Below are 17,920 nucleotides of genomic sequence, written 5' to 3' on the forward strand. Positions count from 1 at the left end.
ACAAACGTGTGAAAACCCAATTAAAAAAAAAAAAGCAAAAAAGTCCCAGCTCTGACAGTTTTGAGCCTGACATCTCTTGTCACCTCGGGGATTCTGTCGTAGCCATCGTTCCCTACAAACCCTGGAAGTAGACACCCCAGGAGTTCCTCAGCTAATTGCAGAGTGAGCCTGTCACTCGAGTGGCTGCCTTTGTGTTGTGTGCAATCATTCTGTCGCTGTACACCCGCAGAGGCACTTGAAAAAAGAGATTTTTGGTATCAAAACTGTAAATTTGTGGATAGAGGATTGTGCAAAGGGTCTGCACGCAGGAACTAATGATGTCGCAAACATGATCATAATGTTATTTTATACATGCACACCTACAGAGTGTCACGTCTTACTGTGGACATTGTACCTGATGGGTGACAAAATAGTGCAATCTAACATCTGCTCACACTCCGTGCAGCTTGTGTGTTACTCCTGTCTGGATAGGATCTCAAACTGAGAACTGTCAACACAGCTCCCCAGCTGACTGACTTCCAGCAGCCCTACCAAAGGCAATGAGAAAAGTTTGGAATGAAGACTTCTTCTGTGCTGCAAGATGAATTCCAATGCATTTAGCTCTCAATGTGAACACACTGACTTAAGACGACTTAATATAGCTGTTTTTGCTTTCTCCTGCACTCAGCCAGTAAGGTATCGTCTGATGGACCAACGGGGCAAACCATTTTTAAAGTGGTCTTATAACACAAGCCCTTCAGTCTGAATGAGATTGAATCATTCTTCTGGCAGCTGTCAGTGCTTGGTGGTTGTGCAACGCTCTCTATTCGACACAAACACACATTCTGAAGAGATAATGGAAAGTTGCTATCTGCGCTGACATTCCCTCTGCTAATCGTGTCTATAATGCATTACAGACACAGTGATAAGACATTAAAAAGTAAAAACTTCCAAAACTGACATCAGATTTTGTAAGTAGCAAGAGACAGTTAGAAGAATTGCATAATCATGAAGACCTGAGAGATGACAGCAAGATCCAAGAAAAAACAGGTCAAAATAGCAATAAGTCGCCACCTTCTAGAATAACTAACGTGAATGTATTTTTCAATTACACCAAACACATTGGCCAACAACGTAATACTGGCAAAGTACTGGGCAATTTCCCAGGATGTGCATTAAAGATGAAACTGGGTGCTGCTGTAAGTGAGTGTGAGATCTCAGGTCACCTTGACTGGATAAATAAAGTGAGAATCAAAACACAACGGTCTCCTCAGAAACAAAATAGGAGCAGTATCATTTTATGGCTTTTTTCCACCGACGAGGGAGGTCACAAACTGGTATCTTGATTTTCTACTACAGTAATATGATAAATAATTGCTGTGCAACAGAAGACCAATAACATGAAATCAAACATTCCTACACAGCCGCAACTCCCACTTGGTTATTTTTGAATGTTCCTTTAAAAGTCTGTTGGTGCCGTCTCCAAGTTGCCTCCAAACTTCAGCCTTGAATGACTGCCAGTTATGTTCAAAGTGCTGAGTGTGGGCTCCCTTGTCAACAAAGTGCTTTTTATGGTGCACTGTGTGATGGTCAAACCCCGTATCTGTTATTGCCTGCTTGTAATCTCAGCCTTCATTAGGGAAAATCTGTTAGCGTCTTCTCTCACGTGCTGCGGGCTGGCATGGTATGAAGTGGGCTCTCACCACCCACAGTGTCGATATTCTTGGTCTTTTCCCCCCAACTTCGGTCAGCTTTTTTTCTGAGCGGCAACGTGATCCAGTGATGTTTATTTCAAGAAAAAAGCAATAAAATACAGTTTAAAAAAATCCACTGAAAACACAAGCTAACCTGTTTATCTATCAAACCACAGAACAACAAAGCATGACAACGAACTTCATCACCCAGACAAAATACAGCAATCAAAGAATATTAACCCAGGTACCTCAGCTTTAGATGATTTTCCAAACTATTCTTGCCCAACTCCTTACTGATGACAGGTAAATTATTCCAGCTTTGACGAGCCTGATAGGAAAAAGCTCTTTTTCCAAGCTCTAATTTGGGTTTTGGCAAGATACAGTTTGTGCCTGCAGCTGCTCTATAGACCGTGTGTCTCCCTTACAAATTGCAGCTTATTATAAACAGCTCTTGGTTTCTTCTCATGATGTACATCATAACCTCGACGTAAAAGACATTTGTCTTTCATGACGTCTATGATAGACGATTAATCACGTGTTTAGCAAGTGTGCTGCAACACGACAAAAAAACTCTCAATCCTTTTTCTCCAGAGCTAAGCACCATCATTTGAGTCTCGCCGACATTCTGGACAAGTTGTCTCTGGAGCCCCAGTTATTGATGCTAAATAAATCTACAGAGAGAAACAGCTTCACACGAGAGGCCATTTAGAGCTTGGTTTTTGTTTTAATTTCATTAAGAGTATAAGGAGCTCTCATGTAAGAAAACGTAGGTGAAAGAGCAATCAGATGCGTGGGAACACCTGAAACCTTGGCTCACCCGGCGGATAAAAGCCTTGAACTGGGATTGCACTGATTTTCTTTTCTAGTCCTATTGTAACTACAGAGGAGGCTGTCTGAGCTCGCACACTTGCAGCAACATCCTGTCTCATTTTGTCACACACTCCCACCTGTGCTCAGTCTGTTTCTGCGTTTGGTTGGATGCCTAACACGACTTTTATAATAACTGTATATTTTTTTTCATCACACACTTTCCTTGCTGTAAGCAAATACACCTCTTAAGTCCTAATAGTATCATACAACTGGTAATACTCTAAAGCAGAGCTGTCAGAGTTTGATATTGCCATTGAGGTTTACAGGATACTTTTTTCACAAATCTAAAATCATGGGATACATTAGAGCAGCTCTCTGTGTGTCTTTATACCTGGTTGTTGTTACACTGGTAATTGCGTGCTGTGTAATGTAGGCCTATCACTGCAGTCAATTGTGAAATGGAAGGTAAAAACATTATTGATTTATTGGTAAAACGCAAATTGTGTACCCATCATTATACTTTATGCTTGCTACAGTAATCATGCAGACTTAATTTGTGTAAAATGTATTGTTGCGTAAAGCCTTAAACGCAATCTCCATTGACAGAGATGCAGGTGTTCTCTCTTCATCTTCTCGTCACTGAATCATTAAGAGACACGCATTAACTTAAAGTGCCGTGTGCAGTTTTAAGGAATAGTTCTGAAGGAACCAAAGTGGAAGTGAAACATTCATGTTCATCACAAAGACAGAGCTGCACAAAAGAGGACACGCTCTTTGTTAAAAGACGGCCACAAACTGCTCTGCTTTCTTTCTGTGAAGCAAAATTGCTTTTGCTTCTTGACAAAGACTCTTAAATAAACCTGAAATGGGCAGCAACTCCTCAACGTCTCTTGTGCATCTGCAGATGATTTTCTGTGACTCAGGATGACTTCACAATTTTTTTTTCAGAGGCCGCAAGGCTTCCCGCTGAGTGATACTGGTGTTGCAGAGCAGGGCAGGTGCAAAATCAATATCTAATCTCAGCAGGGGTAAAGAAAATGTTCTTCCCACCGGGCTCTTGCTAAGCCCAGTGAATTAATTTGTGGGGGAAAAAGCTGCATGATAAAATCTCTCATGCTTTCAAAAAGGGCAACCAAACATAAATTCAAAAGGCCGTTACTTACAGGGTGAAATAAAAGAGAAGAATTTATACAGAACACACATGGGGTTTCTCTCTAAATCAGTAAATGAATGAATGTACAGAGGTATGAAAAAGAAAACATTCTACGTTACCCCACTGAATATCTGCAAGGTTTGTAATGCCCATAACTCAGAGCACTTTGGAAGAAAGAGATGTCAAAGGTCCCCCACAGTCAGAAAAGGGAACAGCAACCTGCCACAGAGTTCCACTTCTGTCCCTGAACAAGGAAACACAGTCACAGCCTTCGATCACAGCTACCTCAATCAATTTCAAATCCCATAAAAGTGCTTGTATTTGTGTGTCTGTGTTTACTGGGAGGAAGTTGGATGCTTGGCCTCTGTGTGTCAGAGTCCTGACAGCTGCTGCTAACACACACACACACACACACACACACACACAGACAATTTTTATCATCCAAGAAGCCTTAGGTCAGCATGTAAATATTTGTACTTGCCCCTTCGCGTTGATCGCTTTTTTTATAAACCCCCCTCCCAAACACCCCCACAATCCATCCTCACTCTCTTACCCCTCGGCTAAAATAAACTCAGTGAGGTAAGCACTGAAGGCATCTTGAGATGAGTTTGATACAGACTGTTCCCTCTCTGCTGAGGAGTGTCAGAGTAGAGCGTGGAAGCATCCCAGCTCCAGTGCTGGACAAACCACACAACCACCTAAACGAGCTCAAACAGACGGTAAACAGGTGGGTAGAATACAGGTAAGGAATGGAGGGGGGGCAGTAAACAGTAAACAAGGAAACTTTACAGACATGCCGTCCTGAAGAGAAATGGATTTGCTGTGGTGTGACTTTGAATTTATCTTACTTTTGTCACTAAATCTGAAGCCATTAAATGAGATGTGTGGTAACTTGTTGATGTAACACAAAATTTGCTTTAGAAAAAATCTTATAATCAAAATGTGTGTCCATCAGAATCACACGATGATGCACTCAGGCCTGAGTGACTTGACTAAGCAGAGGATGTTGCAGGCTCAGGCCCTGTCGCAGGAAGCCAGAGGAGGTAAGTTTGTATAGAATACACTGGTCTTGCTCCTGTATATCGCGGCACAACTGTCATATAAGTAGATGAGACAAGTGGTTTTCATATACCATCGACTTCTATGCATGTAGACACACATTCCACCTGCCGTATTGTGAGATCACAGCTGGGTGTGTCAGAATAACCGAGCCTAATTTCAAAGTGTGTTGCTCTGCTGCTTGGAGACAACTGGATGGCGATCCGCTGAAATCCCGGGGGTGCCAGTCTGTTGTTGAAATTGCTCCAAACATTCCAGCAGGGACCATCCCAGCGGCACTGTTTGTTTCCAAGTGGTGTCAGCCATATAATCTTTGAAACCAAGTCTCGTAAAAATCAGCAAAATGTGACTCCCACTGCTGAATTTTTACACAGGCCGATCAAAGGAAGCTCTTCAAGGGGGGCATATGCCCAGGCCGCTCCCAACACTTATCATGTGCGAGTAAAAAGGGCCATCCGCTCTGACACAAGTCTTTCATCCAAAGATCCTATTTATATGCCCAGTTACCCATGCAACTCTGGAGCACAACAAACATTACACACCACTTGACATCATCTTGCGGCTATTTTAGACCCACCACCATGCTGTGCCATAACATGAGAAGAGACCCTGAGCCAGAGCTGTGAGGATATTTAGTGATGCTGCACATGCTTTCGCTTTTTTATATCAGTCCTCCTCAGCTGTTTGATGCTGAAACAAGAAGAGCAGTGGAGACATTAATTTGCCAGTGGTCCTCAATAGTATGTTACTTCTCTTTTTGCAATGTTTTACCTATCATCGCCTTTGCACTAACATCAAAATCTCATGAAGTATTTATCCAGGGTTAGAGTCCACGGCAAAAAGCACTAAAGACATTTTTCTCTCTGTTCTGGATTTTGGCCTCAAGGATATTAGGTGTTATCAATCACCAAAGCACTCGCTCCTTTTGTCTGTTTTGTTGTGCCAAAGGTTTTAGCCTGGGGAAGAAGATCAGCGTTCCCAAAGACGTGATGATGGAGGAGCTCAACCTTATGTCCAATCGAGGCTCTCGCATGTTTCAGGAGAGACAGAAAAGGGCAGAGAAGTTCACACTGGAGAACGCTGCCAATGGTCCTTACATTATGAATGTAAGGAACACAGAGATGATGATGCCTCCCATGCAACCTACATAACATAGATTATGAGGCTACGATTTTGATACATCTTTAATAGAGACCCAACCAATACTGGCCAGTATACGTTACGGTATGTAGGCCTAAGTGTTGTCACAAGAAGGGACACCAATGGGCTTACTGTTCATTAACTTATTCGCAATGTATTTCTAAAAACTAGTTTGCAATTTCCTATGAAGACACCACTTAATTAAGCACCACTGTCTGTGATGCAATCTGCTGATACAGCAGATAGCTTTAGAACATTTTAAATAACGAACTTGGGAGTCATTCGGACAAATATGAGATAACACATTTTCCAATTTAGCCCAGTAGATTTATTTTTTCTGTATTATTTATAGTCACAAAAAAAAATCCCCAGGTCAGCATACACGTGTGCTTATGTTGGCTGACTGACGTATTGCGCAAGCTCGAATCAATAGCAATTACAACAGCATCTCTGGATGCTTGAGGTGCTAATACATGCAGTTAATGTCCATTTGACTTTTCTCAGTGTCTCCTCTTTTTTTTCTTTTATTGAACTGCAACAGCCACAAGACACACAGTCCACCCTAGTTATGAAAAATCCAAAATAATCTGCATTAAAAAAAAAAAGGAAAATATGTACTTAGATCTTTCCAGTTTTGCTTAGCTGATTACTCATGATTATTTTTCGTGGGTGGACTAATAGTCATCCAATAATGCGTGTCAATGGACATTTGATTAAAGCGAAGTAGCAGAAGCTAAAAACAACCCAACTTTTAGTCCGTTGTCAGGGTCAGTGTCGACACAAACACTTCTGTGTTTCCTGCAATACATTCATCCTTCAAATGTTGAAATGTGTAAATCGAGAGGACTTTCCATTTAATAAGGCGTGCGATGTCATTTGAGGAATAAATACATTCACAGGAACCTAACTCAGCATGTATCCTAGGTTCACCTGGAGGCAAATCCGCCCCCACAAATAGTGCCGGAGCCACAAGGCGGGAAAGAGAACCAGGCTTTCTCCATCCCTGGTAAGCACAGCCTGCTCATGAACCTTCAGAAGACTGTAGCAAAGAAGGGCAGTCCCGATGTCCTGGCTCCAGGTAAATGGTAGCACAGTGAAGAAAGGATTGCCACAGACTGTCACAAGCCACGAGTAGCTCTCTGCAATGCCGAACGCTTGGGCAATGCACGAGCACCGTTGCACTCTGATCTGCCAGGGCTCACCTTTCCAGTGGAAATGAACATGTATTAGGTTCATTACACTCAGAGCCAGGGGAGTTGGCAGTTTGTGGAGAGCAGCTATATGTGGACTTTGCTGACAGCTGATGCGTATTTTGCCTAGCTGAAGGTAGCCTACTGCTTATAGTCTGACTGATGATGAACTAAGCCTTGTTTATAATCAGGGATTTACACCGAGATCTAATTACCGACATTCCTATTGTTGACGGGAGTGTCATCAACGAGATTTAGATGTCCAATTTATCTGTTTGTGCTGAAATACGGCTTGCTTTTCGTTTATTCACCATGTGGCTTTTCATTTAATTACTTTTTCCTCAACATACAACACCTTTTCAAATTGTACAACTTCAAAAGTATTTAAAAATTCTTCCCGAATGCCTTCCACCTCACTCATAGTAAGATGCTACTTTCATCTACGAAATTTTTTGTTTGTTTGTTTGGGTCAGGATATTCTGGCCCGCTGAAGGGGATCCCTCACGAAAAATTCAACACAACAGTAATCCCCAAATCCTACTGCTCCCCTTGGACGGAAGCTTTGGGAGACCGTGAAGAACTCCTGAATGCCCTCAATGCCCAGCTGCCACAGATCCCACTAAGACTGGAGCCTGCCAACTACAGGTGCTTCAACAGGTAAATCAGACATGTCCCGTCGACTTCTCCGAATCCATTCAAACCAATCCCAGTTTATCAAATGGTGTCGAGTTTAAAGCGCGGGCACTGAAGCCCATCTACGTAAAAACAGACCCACGGATGACCTAACCGGGTTTTCCATCATCTTTTTCCCTCGGCTTCATTCCATGTTTCCACAGTTTGAAAACTAACCCGGTCTCTGGCTCGCACCTCCTTGGACTACAGCAGTGCAGTGGCTATTTTGAAGTCTGGCCCTTGACAGACGATCCACTGGTCCACAGGCTTTATGTGGCCCACAAGACAGGTCACACACTTGAGGGAATCGCTTTTCTCACACCACATGGGAAACTGCGTGAAATTAGCATGGCAGAACAAAGGTTAATCTCGGGCAGATGGAGAAGTGAATACTTCATGAAAGACGAGCTCTAAACTCTACCCAGTTAAAGCTGTCAGTCAAGCAGATTCTACCATCCAAACTGGAACTATACCTCTGGCGAAGGGATCCTCTTACATCCTTTGGATTATTATGAAATTACGTAGCCTTAAAGATTAACTCAAATGTTCAGAGCAGCGACACAGCAGAAAAAGAAGTTGACGACTTCCAGTTTAAAGCATTGCATGTAGTGTCCTCATTATGGCGAGGAGTGATACTAGGGTCACAAACTGCGAGGATCATCAAACACAATGCTTACAGGCTGTGTAGTAAAGACTTTTTGATTTCCCCAGATCTCCAAAGCCATTTGGGGGTGCTATAGCCAGCAAGAGGGTGATCCCAGTGATTGGATTTGAGGCAGAGGAGGCCCAGAACCTTCCGAGCGTCGCTCTGGGCCGCATGTGCAGACGGCCCAACTTCAACAGAGCACCCAGGGGATGGGGAACCGACTACAATCCTGAATCTAATGAACTATGAAACTAAGAGTTTGATAAGCTAAAGACTGAAGCACGGAGCTCTTCTGCTAAAAAGATTATCCTTCTGATGATTATGAGGAACTGCAGGAGAAGGGAAATACAACACTCTCGCATGATATATTAAAGGGTTTGTTACAGCCGAGTGTTTTGGCCAGTTGAGGCAGACTGATGGAATAAGTTTTTTATACGCAGTCAGTGAAGTCTGGGAGAATGCCGCCACTGTATGATAAGCCCTCTATTTGTCATTTCACATTGACTTTACTTCTTCAGTAACCAAATAACAGAAAAACACTGACATATAGTGCTGAATAAAACACAGATGTTCAGCAACAAAACAGTCATTTTAATGACAAAACATTTAAACAAAGCAATACAATAACGCAAGTCATTAAGCTGTGGAATATTAGAATTGTGTGAAATAAAAAAAAGAAAAGAAAAGAGAAAGAAAGAAAGAAAAAAAGGTCAATGTAACCAAAAATGAACTAATTTAAAACATTTTTAAATGCTCCTCAGTATTCAGCTCCATGCGAGATAATATGCAGGATGAGACTAATACAAGAATTTGGTTGCACATGTACAATGGCTCCACGCGGCCCCGGTCACACTGGCCAGTAGTCTCATGTTTGAAGTCTTTTTCTGCCTTCAAGTTCTGTTTACTTTCTAAATGCAAGTAGTGACAAACTCATCAGCTTTAAACAGACTGTGCTCGTTCAGTTCATCTGCTGCTGGGTGGAATTAATAAGAAATAACCGAAACCCTTCCAGGAGCAGTCGTTGGACCCGCAGCAGCTTTTTATGTGAAAACGTCTGACCAGGTTTGTCACGTGGGGCTGAAAGACATCTAATAACAGCGCGACTTCACTGCCGCAGCTATTCACCGTGACGCGAGCCGTGTGCGGCATGGGCGCCCATTCGCTGAGGATCCTGGGACGGGTAGTGAATTGTCCCTGGAGGTCTCATTGTCATAGGTGGGGGCATAGGTGGTGCCATGGGACCCAAGGGGTGAAACATTGGGGGGCCAAAACCTGAGGACACAAGTATGTTTAGTATCCAACTTTACCAAAGCCAAAATGATTGACTGATCACAAACCGTTTTTTTACCTGGAGGAGGTGGGTTGATGCCTGGAGGTGGCGGCAGAGTAATATTCATGACAGCAGGAGAAGAGCTAGGGTCTAAGTTGAAGTAGTTTGCTGGAGCTTCTTCATCTAGAGCTGGTGGTGGCGGCAGAGCTGGTACAAGGGAATAAAATGGGTGTTTTATTTAGCATGCCTTAATGCCTTTTGCCGTAATATTTTCTGCATGACTAGAGGTTGAAGTGTTTTCAACAAAAGGATGAAAACTGTTCCTACAAATAATTACATTGTAATCACGTGTAGACATTAAACAGTACTTTAAATTACACTTTGTGCGACTGTCATTTTCTGCACACACATGCACACAAACAGAAATTAAAACCGCAGACTCACCTCCTGGCAGACCAGGTACGGGATCGAGTCTGGTACCCATCTCACTGACACCGTCCTTGACACCATCCTTCCCTCTGGCTGCCTGAGACCTATAAAAAAAAAAAAAACACACACACCATCTGTGTTAGAAATCATTTCATTACAGATCCCAAAAAGGTGTGCAGCAGCAAAATATTATCAAGAGGAGACCTTTCTCCGAGTACTGCACAGCACTGTTTCGGTATTATGGTAAAACGATTCTACAGTAATGATCACCTTGTAAAAACACTGCAGTTACTAATTTACTGACACTTGTAACAGTGATGGTGGCTTAGCTTCAGGCTGTTGCAAACACTCACGCTCCCTGAACACCACCTGGCATTTAACAAGCAAATTACAGCACATCCTTTTAAATGGCTCTACTTGGTGGGGCAGCACGGGAGCAAAGAAGAGTCTTACCTTCCCCACTTGACAGTGAGCCGGCGTCCATTGATGATGAGTTTATTGAAGGACTTTTCAGCAGCCATTTCAGCTGCCTGCCGTGTGGCGAACTGGATGAACGCACACTGCTGCCTTTGGACGATGGTAATGGTTCGAATTTCACCAAACTGATAGAAGTGACTCCTGCAGTAACACAAATACAAAAATGCTCAAATGTTTGAAAAAAAGAAATAAATCAGGACACAGTATATAAGCAATTAAGTAAGAGAGATATAAAAAAAAAAAGTCATCACTGGAAGTTGTAAAAGAATAGAACTTGTAAATATTTGCAATAAAAGCCTTACTTGAGATCTCCATCCGTGACAGTATCTCCCAAACCTCCTATGTAGAGGGTGGAGATGGACTTGTCCTCTGGAGGGTCCAGACGGGGCATAGTTGAGGCCCGCTTCAGCAACTTGTCAGCGACTGGGTCATTGATACCATAGAAACGATCCTTGATGTTCTGGTCAGCCAGAGGGTCATCGGGATCTGTAGGCTTCTCGTGCCTGTGGATAACCAGAATAAATTACAACAGATGCAGGAATATAACAACCTCTTTAGCCATAAGAAGATGTTAACGTCTCTTTCAAACATTATATGAATTACATAAGCAATATATATGAAATTAACGTATCTGATGTACAGCATAATGCTAAAACCAAACCAGCCGGCCATCATGTTACTCACCTGTAAGGACACTCCTCCCCCCTCTTGCACTCTCCCTTCACCCAGAAGGAGCAGATATGCGGCCGGTTCCTTTTGTAATATGGCGTGGTTCGGGCCAGTTTGAGCAACATATCACTAGAGCTAGTAGCCTTACCGAGCTGACCTACCGGCCGGGTGCCATCGGTATTTGCTATCTATGAAAAAAAAAAAACACATGATGGGTCATGGATGAAACAGGAAATATCCAAGTTCTGCTCATTTTTGTTAGATTTGATTTCTGAGTACTGCAGTTGAATAATAAGAAAAAACAGAAAAGCAACAATGCATGTTGCAACCTTAAACATTCTGTTAAGTATATCTAAAATTATAAAATAATTGAATCACATATTGTATGAAGGGATGCTAGGATTAGATGGCAAGTTGTACATAACTAGTATACGTTATTACAGTTGAATAAAACTTATATTACGCAATTAACGCAAAGTAACCATACCTCTCTCTCCATGTTCTGTGTGTAGTACTCTTTATTCACATCTGACCTGGGAACCTCATCTTTGACAGAAAGCCCGGTATCTCGGACCTGGATCGGCAAACCTGCCAAACACAACATGTAAGAAGAAGGTTATATTCAGAGTTTTAAGCCATGGGCCCATAAAATGTGCACTTGGGCCACGTAGGGGGTGGGACAGTTGGAGGCTCACCATACTCCAGGTCCAGAAGACATGTCTGGCAAACGTTTTTCATTTTGCTGCAGGTCTGACAGACTTCTGTCTTCTTGAAACGCATCCGTGTGCCCGGGCACCATCTGAACACAGTAAAGGGTCGAGCGCAGATCTGACAGGCAAACATTGAAAAAAAATATTTAAATGTTGAGAAGAAATATCTCCCAAGCTCATTCTTTATTGTGTAATGTACCATATAAATGGAAGTAAAAACTCACCTTGCATTCTTTCCCATACTTCTCCTTGGTCTGTAAAGCAAAATATGAACAGATTTACACCAGCGCGGAAACTTGTATAAACTGTAAGCAAATGACTGTTCACAATGTCGACACAGGAACGCTTACTCACCATACGGATGTAAGGATTTTCTCCCAAACATGTCTGACACAGAATAGGAAAGTCCTGGAAAATAAGGGACAACAGATGCTCATCAGTAAAACAAGCCCCATATCTGTTGCCTGTGCAACAGCCTCTGTTTAAGTTCTCTGGAGGAGTAACTCCATTTCATCCTGTGCTTGGGCATCTTGGCAAATTTACATGTGCGAATACAGAGAGTGCTATCAGAGTAGCTCTCTCCCACTTTGCCATCTGCTGAAGGATGCTGTTTCAATCCAAGTGCAAGCTGCTGAATACGACCTTCCCTTTAATCCATCCTTCTGACAGCATCAGCCAAACATCTAAATATAAGCAGCTCTTGAGGTTCAAACGTCAACTTCATATTCTAGGGTTACAGTTTTAAGTCTGGTGTATGAGGAAAACCAACGTTAGTCAAATGGCCTGTTGATGCTGAGATGCAAGAGAGGAACCTGATTTGTTGCCCTATATGGTAGGGATTCTGACTTTTAAAAGTGTCAATAATACCACTGCTCGATGCACAATTCTATAACATTTTAGAGAAGTACATGAACATTTTCCACAAAACGGCAAAGTAATTTAACGTTAACCACAGGCTCTGTTAAATTATCAACGACAACTGTGCAAAGCAATGGTATTTTTGTTATAAAATTGTAATGGCTGACAGTTTTTCTTACATTTCCACGGCTCTGACGTTAAAGTTTAAGCTGACGTACCAGGCAAGCACCTGAGGTCTTTTCCTATAAGCGCCAGGCAGATATGCTAACGTTTCACTTAGCTACAACTTTATTATATACGTACTAATATCTCAGGGACCTTCCCACTCATTAGCAATAAGCATTTCCATCGTGGTATAACTATTTTAGTGTTTAACATTCATTACTGACTTTATCACTTAACTTGACTTTCACCATTTTTAGCCTGCTAGTGCTAGCCTTTATTAGCCAAACTAGCACAGCTCGTGTATGGGTTGACAACATTCGTCAAGAACACGATATCCCAAATTATACCCACGATTTACGGCTTGAGTTTGTTTAAACTGACGATAATCCAGTTTATTGATTGTAATACACGCCAACAGTGTGGCTTACTATGACTGTTGATGGAAGCTAAACCAGGTAGCAAGCACGCTTCTACAATTAGCCAGCGCTAACTAGCGGAAGGCTAATCAGCTACCAAACGTACCAAACTGGCAGATTTTATTCTGATGTTGAGTCTCGGAATGTTACCAATACAAATTTTCATTCAGTTACAGACGTGGTTGTGCATAATACAATCGTGACTTTACGTACCGCGTCTTCCCAATTCTGTCTATTGTAGGTGTTGGATCCCAGGGAAGTCGCCATTTTGCAAAGTGTGAGCCAAGCGGGCCAAACAACGAACGCAAGAGGCGTAAACCCAGAATGCACTGCGGCACAGACCCAGGTTCCACCTTAGGGTGTCGCTCTGTTTCAAGAAACGATGAGGGTTACAAAATGATCCTCACACAGGGTTAGATAGCTTTAAACTCCAGTCAGGTATTAACTGCAAATTACATGGCATTATTTATAATTAGAAACGTAATACGTTGAATTTAGAAATATAATTGAATTTGAGATATTGGAGTTATTTAAAATTTAAATTAATCATAAATCATCTTTATACCAAAAAAAAAAGAGCACTGTCACAAATGCGTTTGCATCACAAACAGTCCTGTTTTTCAATAGACATTGATAAAGATTTTTAACTGTCTCAGTTGATGAAATTACAGAAAAACAACACCGGCTCTAACCACAAGTTTACAGTGTTTATTCTACAGCTTGTGTGATGCCGTTTTATTTATTTTTTTTTGCTAGTCTTTGCTGCTTCTTTGTTAAATAATGAAAGGCGACCTCGAAAACACAGTTGATTTACAGAAATACAAAGCTCATCTTAAATGATAATTTGAAATGCCAGGTCTGTTTAATGCCGTGCAGCACTTTGGTTGACAGTTAACACATTTTATTTTGCAAACAACACAAATACTGAGCAAACAAAACTGAGGAGCAAAGTAACTTACTTTGTATTATGGAAGCTCTGTGAGTTCATGTCATTTAAAAAGCTTTTATAATCACAAATTGTCTGACATTAAGGATACAATGAAAATGTAACAAATATCCACTGACATACAAACTATAGTCTAATTACACCGAGCTGTTTATAGTTGCTTGGTTGGTTAACCTAGTTACAGATTCTGGATTAGATATAATCTTTGACTGGCTCATCCCGTCTGCAGCTATATAAAATGAATATAGGGCAGTGGTAAGTGAGAAGCAAAAGGAACTCTGGCATCTGCATCTTAGATGTGCAATTCTGTGTTTGTGTTACGATTTACTCTTTTGCAGATAGTAAACCATTTAATACATAATCAGTCAATAGCAATATGACGCTGTGCTGTCAAATAAGATCAATCTTAGACCCTATTTGATGGATTTGTGTTTGAAGGCTTCTTTTGCTCACAAACAGATGAGGAATGCAACTGTTTTCTTTCCATTTGTGTGCGAGCGACTGACTGGCAGGTGTGCGGGAGCTTGTATAAGCTAATTGTCCACTTACAGTTCATCCATCCACCTGGTCCGAGTCAAGTCGGTGTGTCTTTGTTGTGTGAAACCCCAATTAGTGCGGCAAAGGATATGGAAGATTATGGCAGGGCATTAAATCCTGAATGTTTACTTAAATTCTAAAAGAGGTTGTGGACTCAGAGGGAGAGATTACAGGCCTGGAATGCTGAGGAAGCTTTCTTTTGGGCCCCTTCCAAGTTAAAAATATCTACATTTCCCCAATATTTTGGATGTCTTTTGGAGAGTCGTTCTTTTTTTTAAATGTATTATTATTTTTTGGTATAAATCAGTTGCTTACTCTGTGATCATGTTTTTAAAGGAAGCCGTCAAATGGACATCTCTACTGGCCCGCAACTCTTATTGTCTTTTTACAAGGAGGCACACAGTCTGTGACTTCCTCCTATTTAGTAGAACCACAGATTCTATAATAGTAGTTATAATGGCTGTGGTAGAACACGAAAGTAAACCCCATGGGCATCACCTTCCTTAATGAGTCATGTGATCCTGTCTTCTTTATCATGTGACATGGATGAGACAACCGAAGCGGGTTTTGAAGAAAGGCTTTGTCCTGGATTTAGCCACTCCATAATCAAAATCACCGACCTCGTGAGTCACAAGGCTGGTAGATGTGTAGGTGTCCCGCTACGTGTCAGAGCCCCCATTCATGAAATTACACTGGTGGCGACGATGGTTCCGGTGGTGTATTAGTCTGTGGCCCAGTGAGACATCTTGGTGACCTGAATGCATGTTAGGAGCAGCCGTGGCCACAATCATCACTATGAATTACGCAATTGTGTACCCTATAATACACATCAACAAATAATGAGAATACAAATTAAGTTTCTGGAAGCCTTCAGCTTTTATATGGTAGTTATCGTGATTTCTGATCTACAGGAAGGGTTAACAAACTGATTTAGGCGTTTTTCAATGCTGCAGCGTGGCCTTGGTGTGTAATCTGTATGCTGTGGTGACAAAAATCGATCCCAACTGGACCCCCCCCCCCCCCCCCCCCCCCCCCCCGGGCACATGAACGGAAATCATTCAAAGTTTCAGGATAATTCCAACCGCCCCGAACAATCAAATTGCTACAAGAGTCGTGGCGCACAGGACGTCAAGGTTCCTCTAATCCCAGCACCGCAGAGCACGGATGCAGATAAGCCCCCGCAGGAATATGTTCGCTCTTGAGGACCTCAGCATGCATGCATGCGCACATGAGACCAAAAATGCGCCGCACTGGCGCCTCCTAACGACAGTTATGGGCTACTGCTGGTGCACAGAAAGATAGGGGGCTTTCTCACATTTCCCGATTTCTCCCAGCCGAGTCCACCGCCGCGCCGCTTCCACATCACGGCCGACAGCAAACCGAGACGACGACACGCGCCCAGCGTGCTTCAAACCCGCGTTCAGCCCGGCCAGCTCGCGTCTCTCCCAAATCCAACTCGGACAAGGTGAGTACATCGACACAAGACGAGTGTGCTCGCGGTGCTTTTTATTTTTGCTTCTGCTCGGTGCACGTCTGAGGAGCCCCGCCACTCGGTCTCCCAGGCCGGGCTAGTGTTCGCCGCCTGGCGCAGACGGAGATGAGGCCAGTTTTTTTTTTTTTTTTCCGGCCCTGACTCCCTCACCGTGGCTGGAAACATAAAGCATCGGCGGTATAGTTGAGGCTCGGCGCGGCTTTCAGCTCGTCTGGAAAGGCAACGGAGAGGGGGAAAGCTAGCCTTTTTTTTTGTTGTTGTTGACGCGGGTCTGGTCGAAGTTTGTGCCCGGGATAGAGCTTGTGTCCCGCTGCTCTGCTTTGTGACTTAACGCCGGAATTCCTTTATGGAGTCCAGTCCCGTAATGCAGCCCCGGGTATCAGCCCCAGCCGAGCAACTTGTTTTTCTAACTTTACAGCAGCTGCGGCTTGTTGTCTCCTATCAAATGCTCTCCCCAAGTTAGTGTTAGGAATCCGATCCACAGTGTAGCCATATCCTCACCGTTACAACCTCTCGCAGTTAAAAGGACAAACGATAGTGGGCTCGATTTCCACTGAGAGGTTGACACCTAAAAGGTTCTGCCACCCAGTTACTGCAAGTCTGCACGTGACAAAAGCCTAAAATAGGCACGCGACGATCGTTTCAACACTATCTCATTTGCCTAAACGATTTCGTGGGATTTGACTCGATCATCAGCTGTGATGACAGGCTCTGTGTTGTGAGATGATGCATCAGATTTATTACGACCTGTAGGAGTCCCTCACTGGCTCACTATACACAAACATTCAACCTCGGGCTCCTTTTTTTTTTTTTTTCTTTTTGGAGTAAAAATGCTCCCGTCGTGAGTTGAGCGTGTGGGGGGAACAAAACCATGCGGTATATCTTGCAGACTGTGCCACGCGATTCTCCAAACTGAGTTGTCGAGAAAGTGGGGCACTTTTTTAAAACTGCAAAGATCTCAATTTAATGTTTAATTTCAGATTGCACCAGCCGGGCGGCGGCGTCCTGCAATATTGCATGAGGCTGCTTTGGTGCTCTTCTGTGGCGTAAAATGGAGAGTCTATTAGATACTATAAACACTTGACTCTGCTCTGAAGAAAGAAAGAAAGAAATAAAAGAAAAGGAGGGAGAGAGAGAGAGAGAGAGGGAGGAAGGGGGGGGGGCAGTCCAGACCTGCCTGAAATCTTTTGCCTGGGGATGTGTGCAAGCGCACCCCTTAGTGAGTAAGAGATTACTGAAGTCGAATGACTCACACTCAAAATGTATTTGGCAAAGTCACAAGGACTTTTCCCTGCGTTTTCCCCCTCAGCTGCAGAACACATTTCTGCGACTGCAACATGCTGTCCTTCTGCTTTCATGAGATTTAGTTGACCAGTGCTTTGCATTATGTTTATTCCCAAGCCATGTGTTGTTTATCGCAGGCTCCACCCTGCATTTGTGAGACCAAATATGAGGGGGGAGAGGAAAAAAAAAAGGCTTATTCCATTTGGAGATTACATTTAAAAAAAAAAAAAAAAAAAGGACGGTTGCTGTCATTTGTTTGTCAAATTTGCAGAGAGCTGTATCTTAAGTTGTGTTTTATCCCTGCCAACTGTTGGCCTGCTTGTT

At 42.8% G+C, this 17,920-nt stretch overlaps 3 protein-coding genes across 7 annotated transcripts in view; 2 read left to right on the plus strand and 1 right to left on the minus strand.

The window, feature by feature from the left end:
- The first annotated feature begins 4,229 nt into the window (after positions 1-4,229).
- On the plus strand, positions 4,230-9,990 carry LOC142397707 (myozenin-2-like). 4 transcript variants are annotated; one of them, XM_075481277.1, is made up of 6 exons: positions 4,230-4,351; positions 4,585-4,679; positions 5,644-5,801; positions 6,760-6,913; positions 7,499-7,682; positions 8,409-9,990. In XM_075481277.1, the coding sequence occupies exons 1-6, from the start codon at positions 4,239-4,241 to the stop codon at positions 8,590-8,592; spliced, it is 888 nt and encodes a 295-aa protein (XP_075337392.1). In that variant the 5' UTR covers positions 4,230-4,238; the 3' UTR covers positions 8,593-9,990. The 4 variants fall into 4 exon arrangements, with proteins under 4 accessions (XP_075337392.1, XP_075337390.1, XP_075337389.1 ...); XM_075481275.1 differs by having other exon boundaries at positions 4,278-4,363; positions 4,592-4,679; XM_075481274.1 differs by having other exon boundaries at positions 4,293-4,378; positions 4,592-4,679.
- Positions 8,914-13,654, minus strand: rbm22 (RNA binding motif protein 22). Of its 2 annotated transcripts, XM_075481272.1 has the most exons (11): positions 13,551-13,654; positions 12,253-12,306; positions 12,123-12,152; positions 11,884-12,016; positions 11,676-11,776; positions 11,204-11,376; positions 10,822-11,022; positions 10,496-10,660; positions 10,058-10,146; positions 9,692-9,820; positions 8,914-9,615 (listed from the first exon to the last, which is right to left on the minus strand). In XM_075481272.1, the coding sequence occupies exons 1-11, from the start codon at positions 13,602-13,604 to the stop codon at positions 9,461-9,463; spliced, it is 1,284 nt and encodes a 427-aa protein (XP_075337387.1). In that variant the 5' UTR covers positions 13,605-13,654; the 3' UTR covers positions 8,914-9,460. The 2 variants fall into 2 exon arrangements, with proteins under 2 accessions (XP_075337387.1, XP_075337386.1); XM_075481271.1 differs by having other exon boundaries at positions 8,914-9,820.
- Positions 13,655-16,123: 2,469 nt separating this feature from the next.
- LOC142397703 (bifunctional heparan sulfate N-deacetylase/N-sulfotransferase 1-like) overlaps positions 16,124-17,920 on the plus strand; it is a 43,390-nt gene continuing 41,593 nt past the window's right edge. The window contains exon 1 of the mRNA XM_075481270.1: positions 16,124-16,285. The gene's annotated coding sequence lies outside the window, so the exon portion shown is untranslated. The remainder of the gene's footprint in view (positions 16,286-17,920) is intronic.

The sequence above is a fragment of the Odontesthes bonariensis genome, chromosome 13, assembly GCF_027942865.1.
Source record: "Odontesthes bonariensis isolate fOdoBon6 chromosome 13, fOdoBon6.hap1, whole genome shotgun sequence".
Lineage (NCBI taxonomy): Eukaryota > Metazoa > Chordata > Actinopteri > Atheriniformes > Atherinopsidae > Odontesthes > Odontesthes bonariensis.

Excerpts from the sequence above, each read along its gene's own strand:
- LOC142397707 (XM_075481277.1), top strand. The coding sequence starts at position 4,239 with ATGAGTTTGATACAGACTGTTCCCTCTCTGCTGAGGAGTGTCAGAGTA. Across the intron at positions 5,802-6,759 it reads ATGGTCCTTACATTATGAAT|GTTCACCTGGAGGCAAATCC; the intron begins GTAAGGAACACA and ends CATGTATCCTAG. Across the intron at positions 6,914-7,498 it reads TCCCGATGTCCTGGCTCCAG|GATATTCTGGCCCGCTGAAG; the intron begins GTAAATGGTAGC and ends TGTTTGGGTCAG.
- rbm22 (XM_075481271.1), bottom strand. The coding sequence starts at position 13,604 with ATGGCGACTTCCCTGGGATCCAACACCTACAATAGACAGAATTGGGAA. Across the intron at positions 11,023-11,203 it reads GGGGAGGAGTGTCCTTACAG|GCACGAGAAGCCTACAGATC; the intron begins GTGAGTAACATG and ends GGTTATCCACAG. Across the intron at positions 10,661-10,821 it reads GTCACGGATGGAGATCTCAA|GAGTCACTTCTATCAGTTTG; the intron begins GTAAGGCTTTTA and ends GTGTTACTGCAG.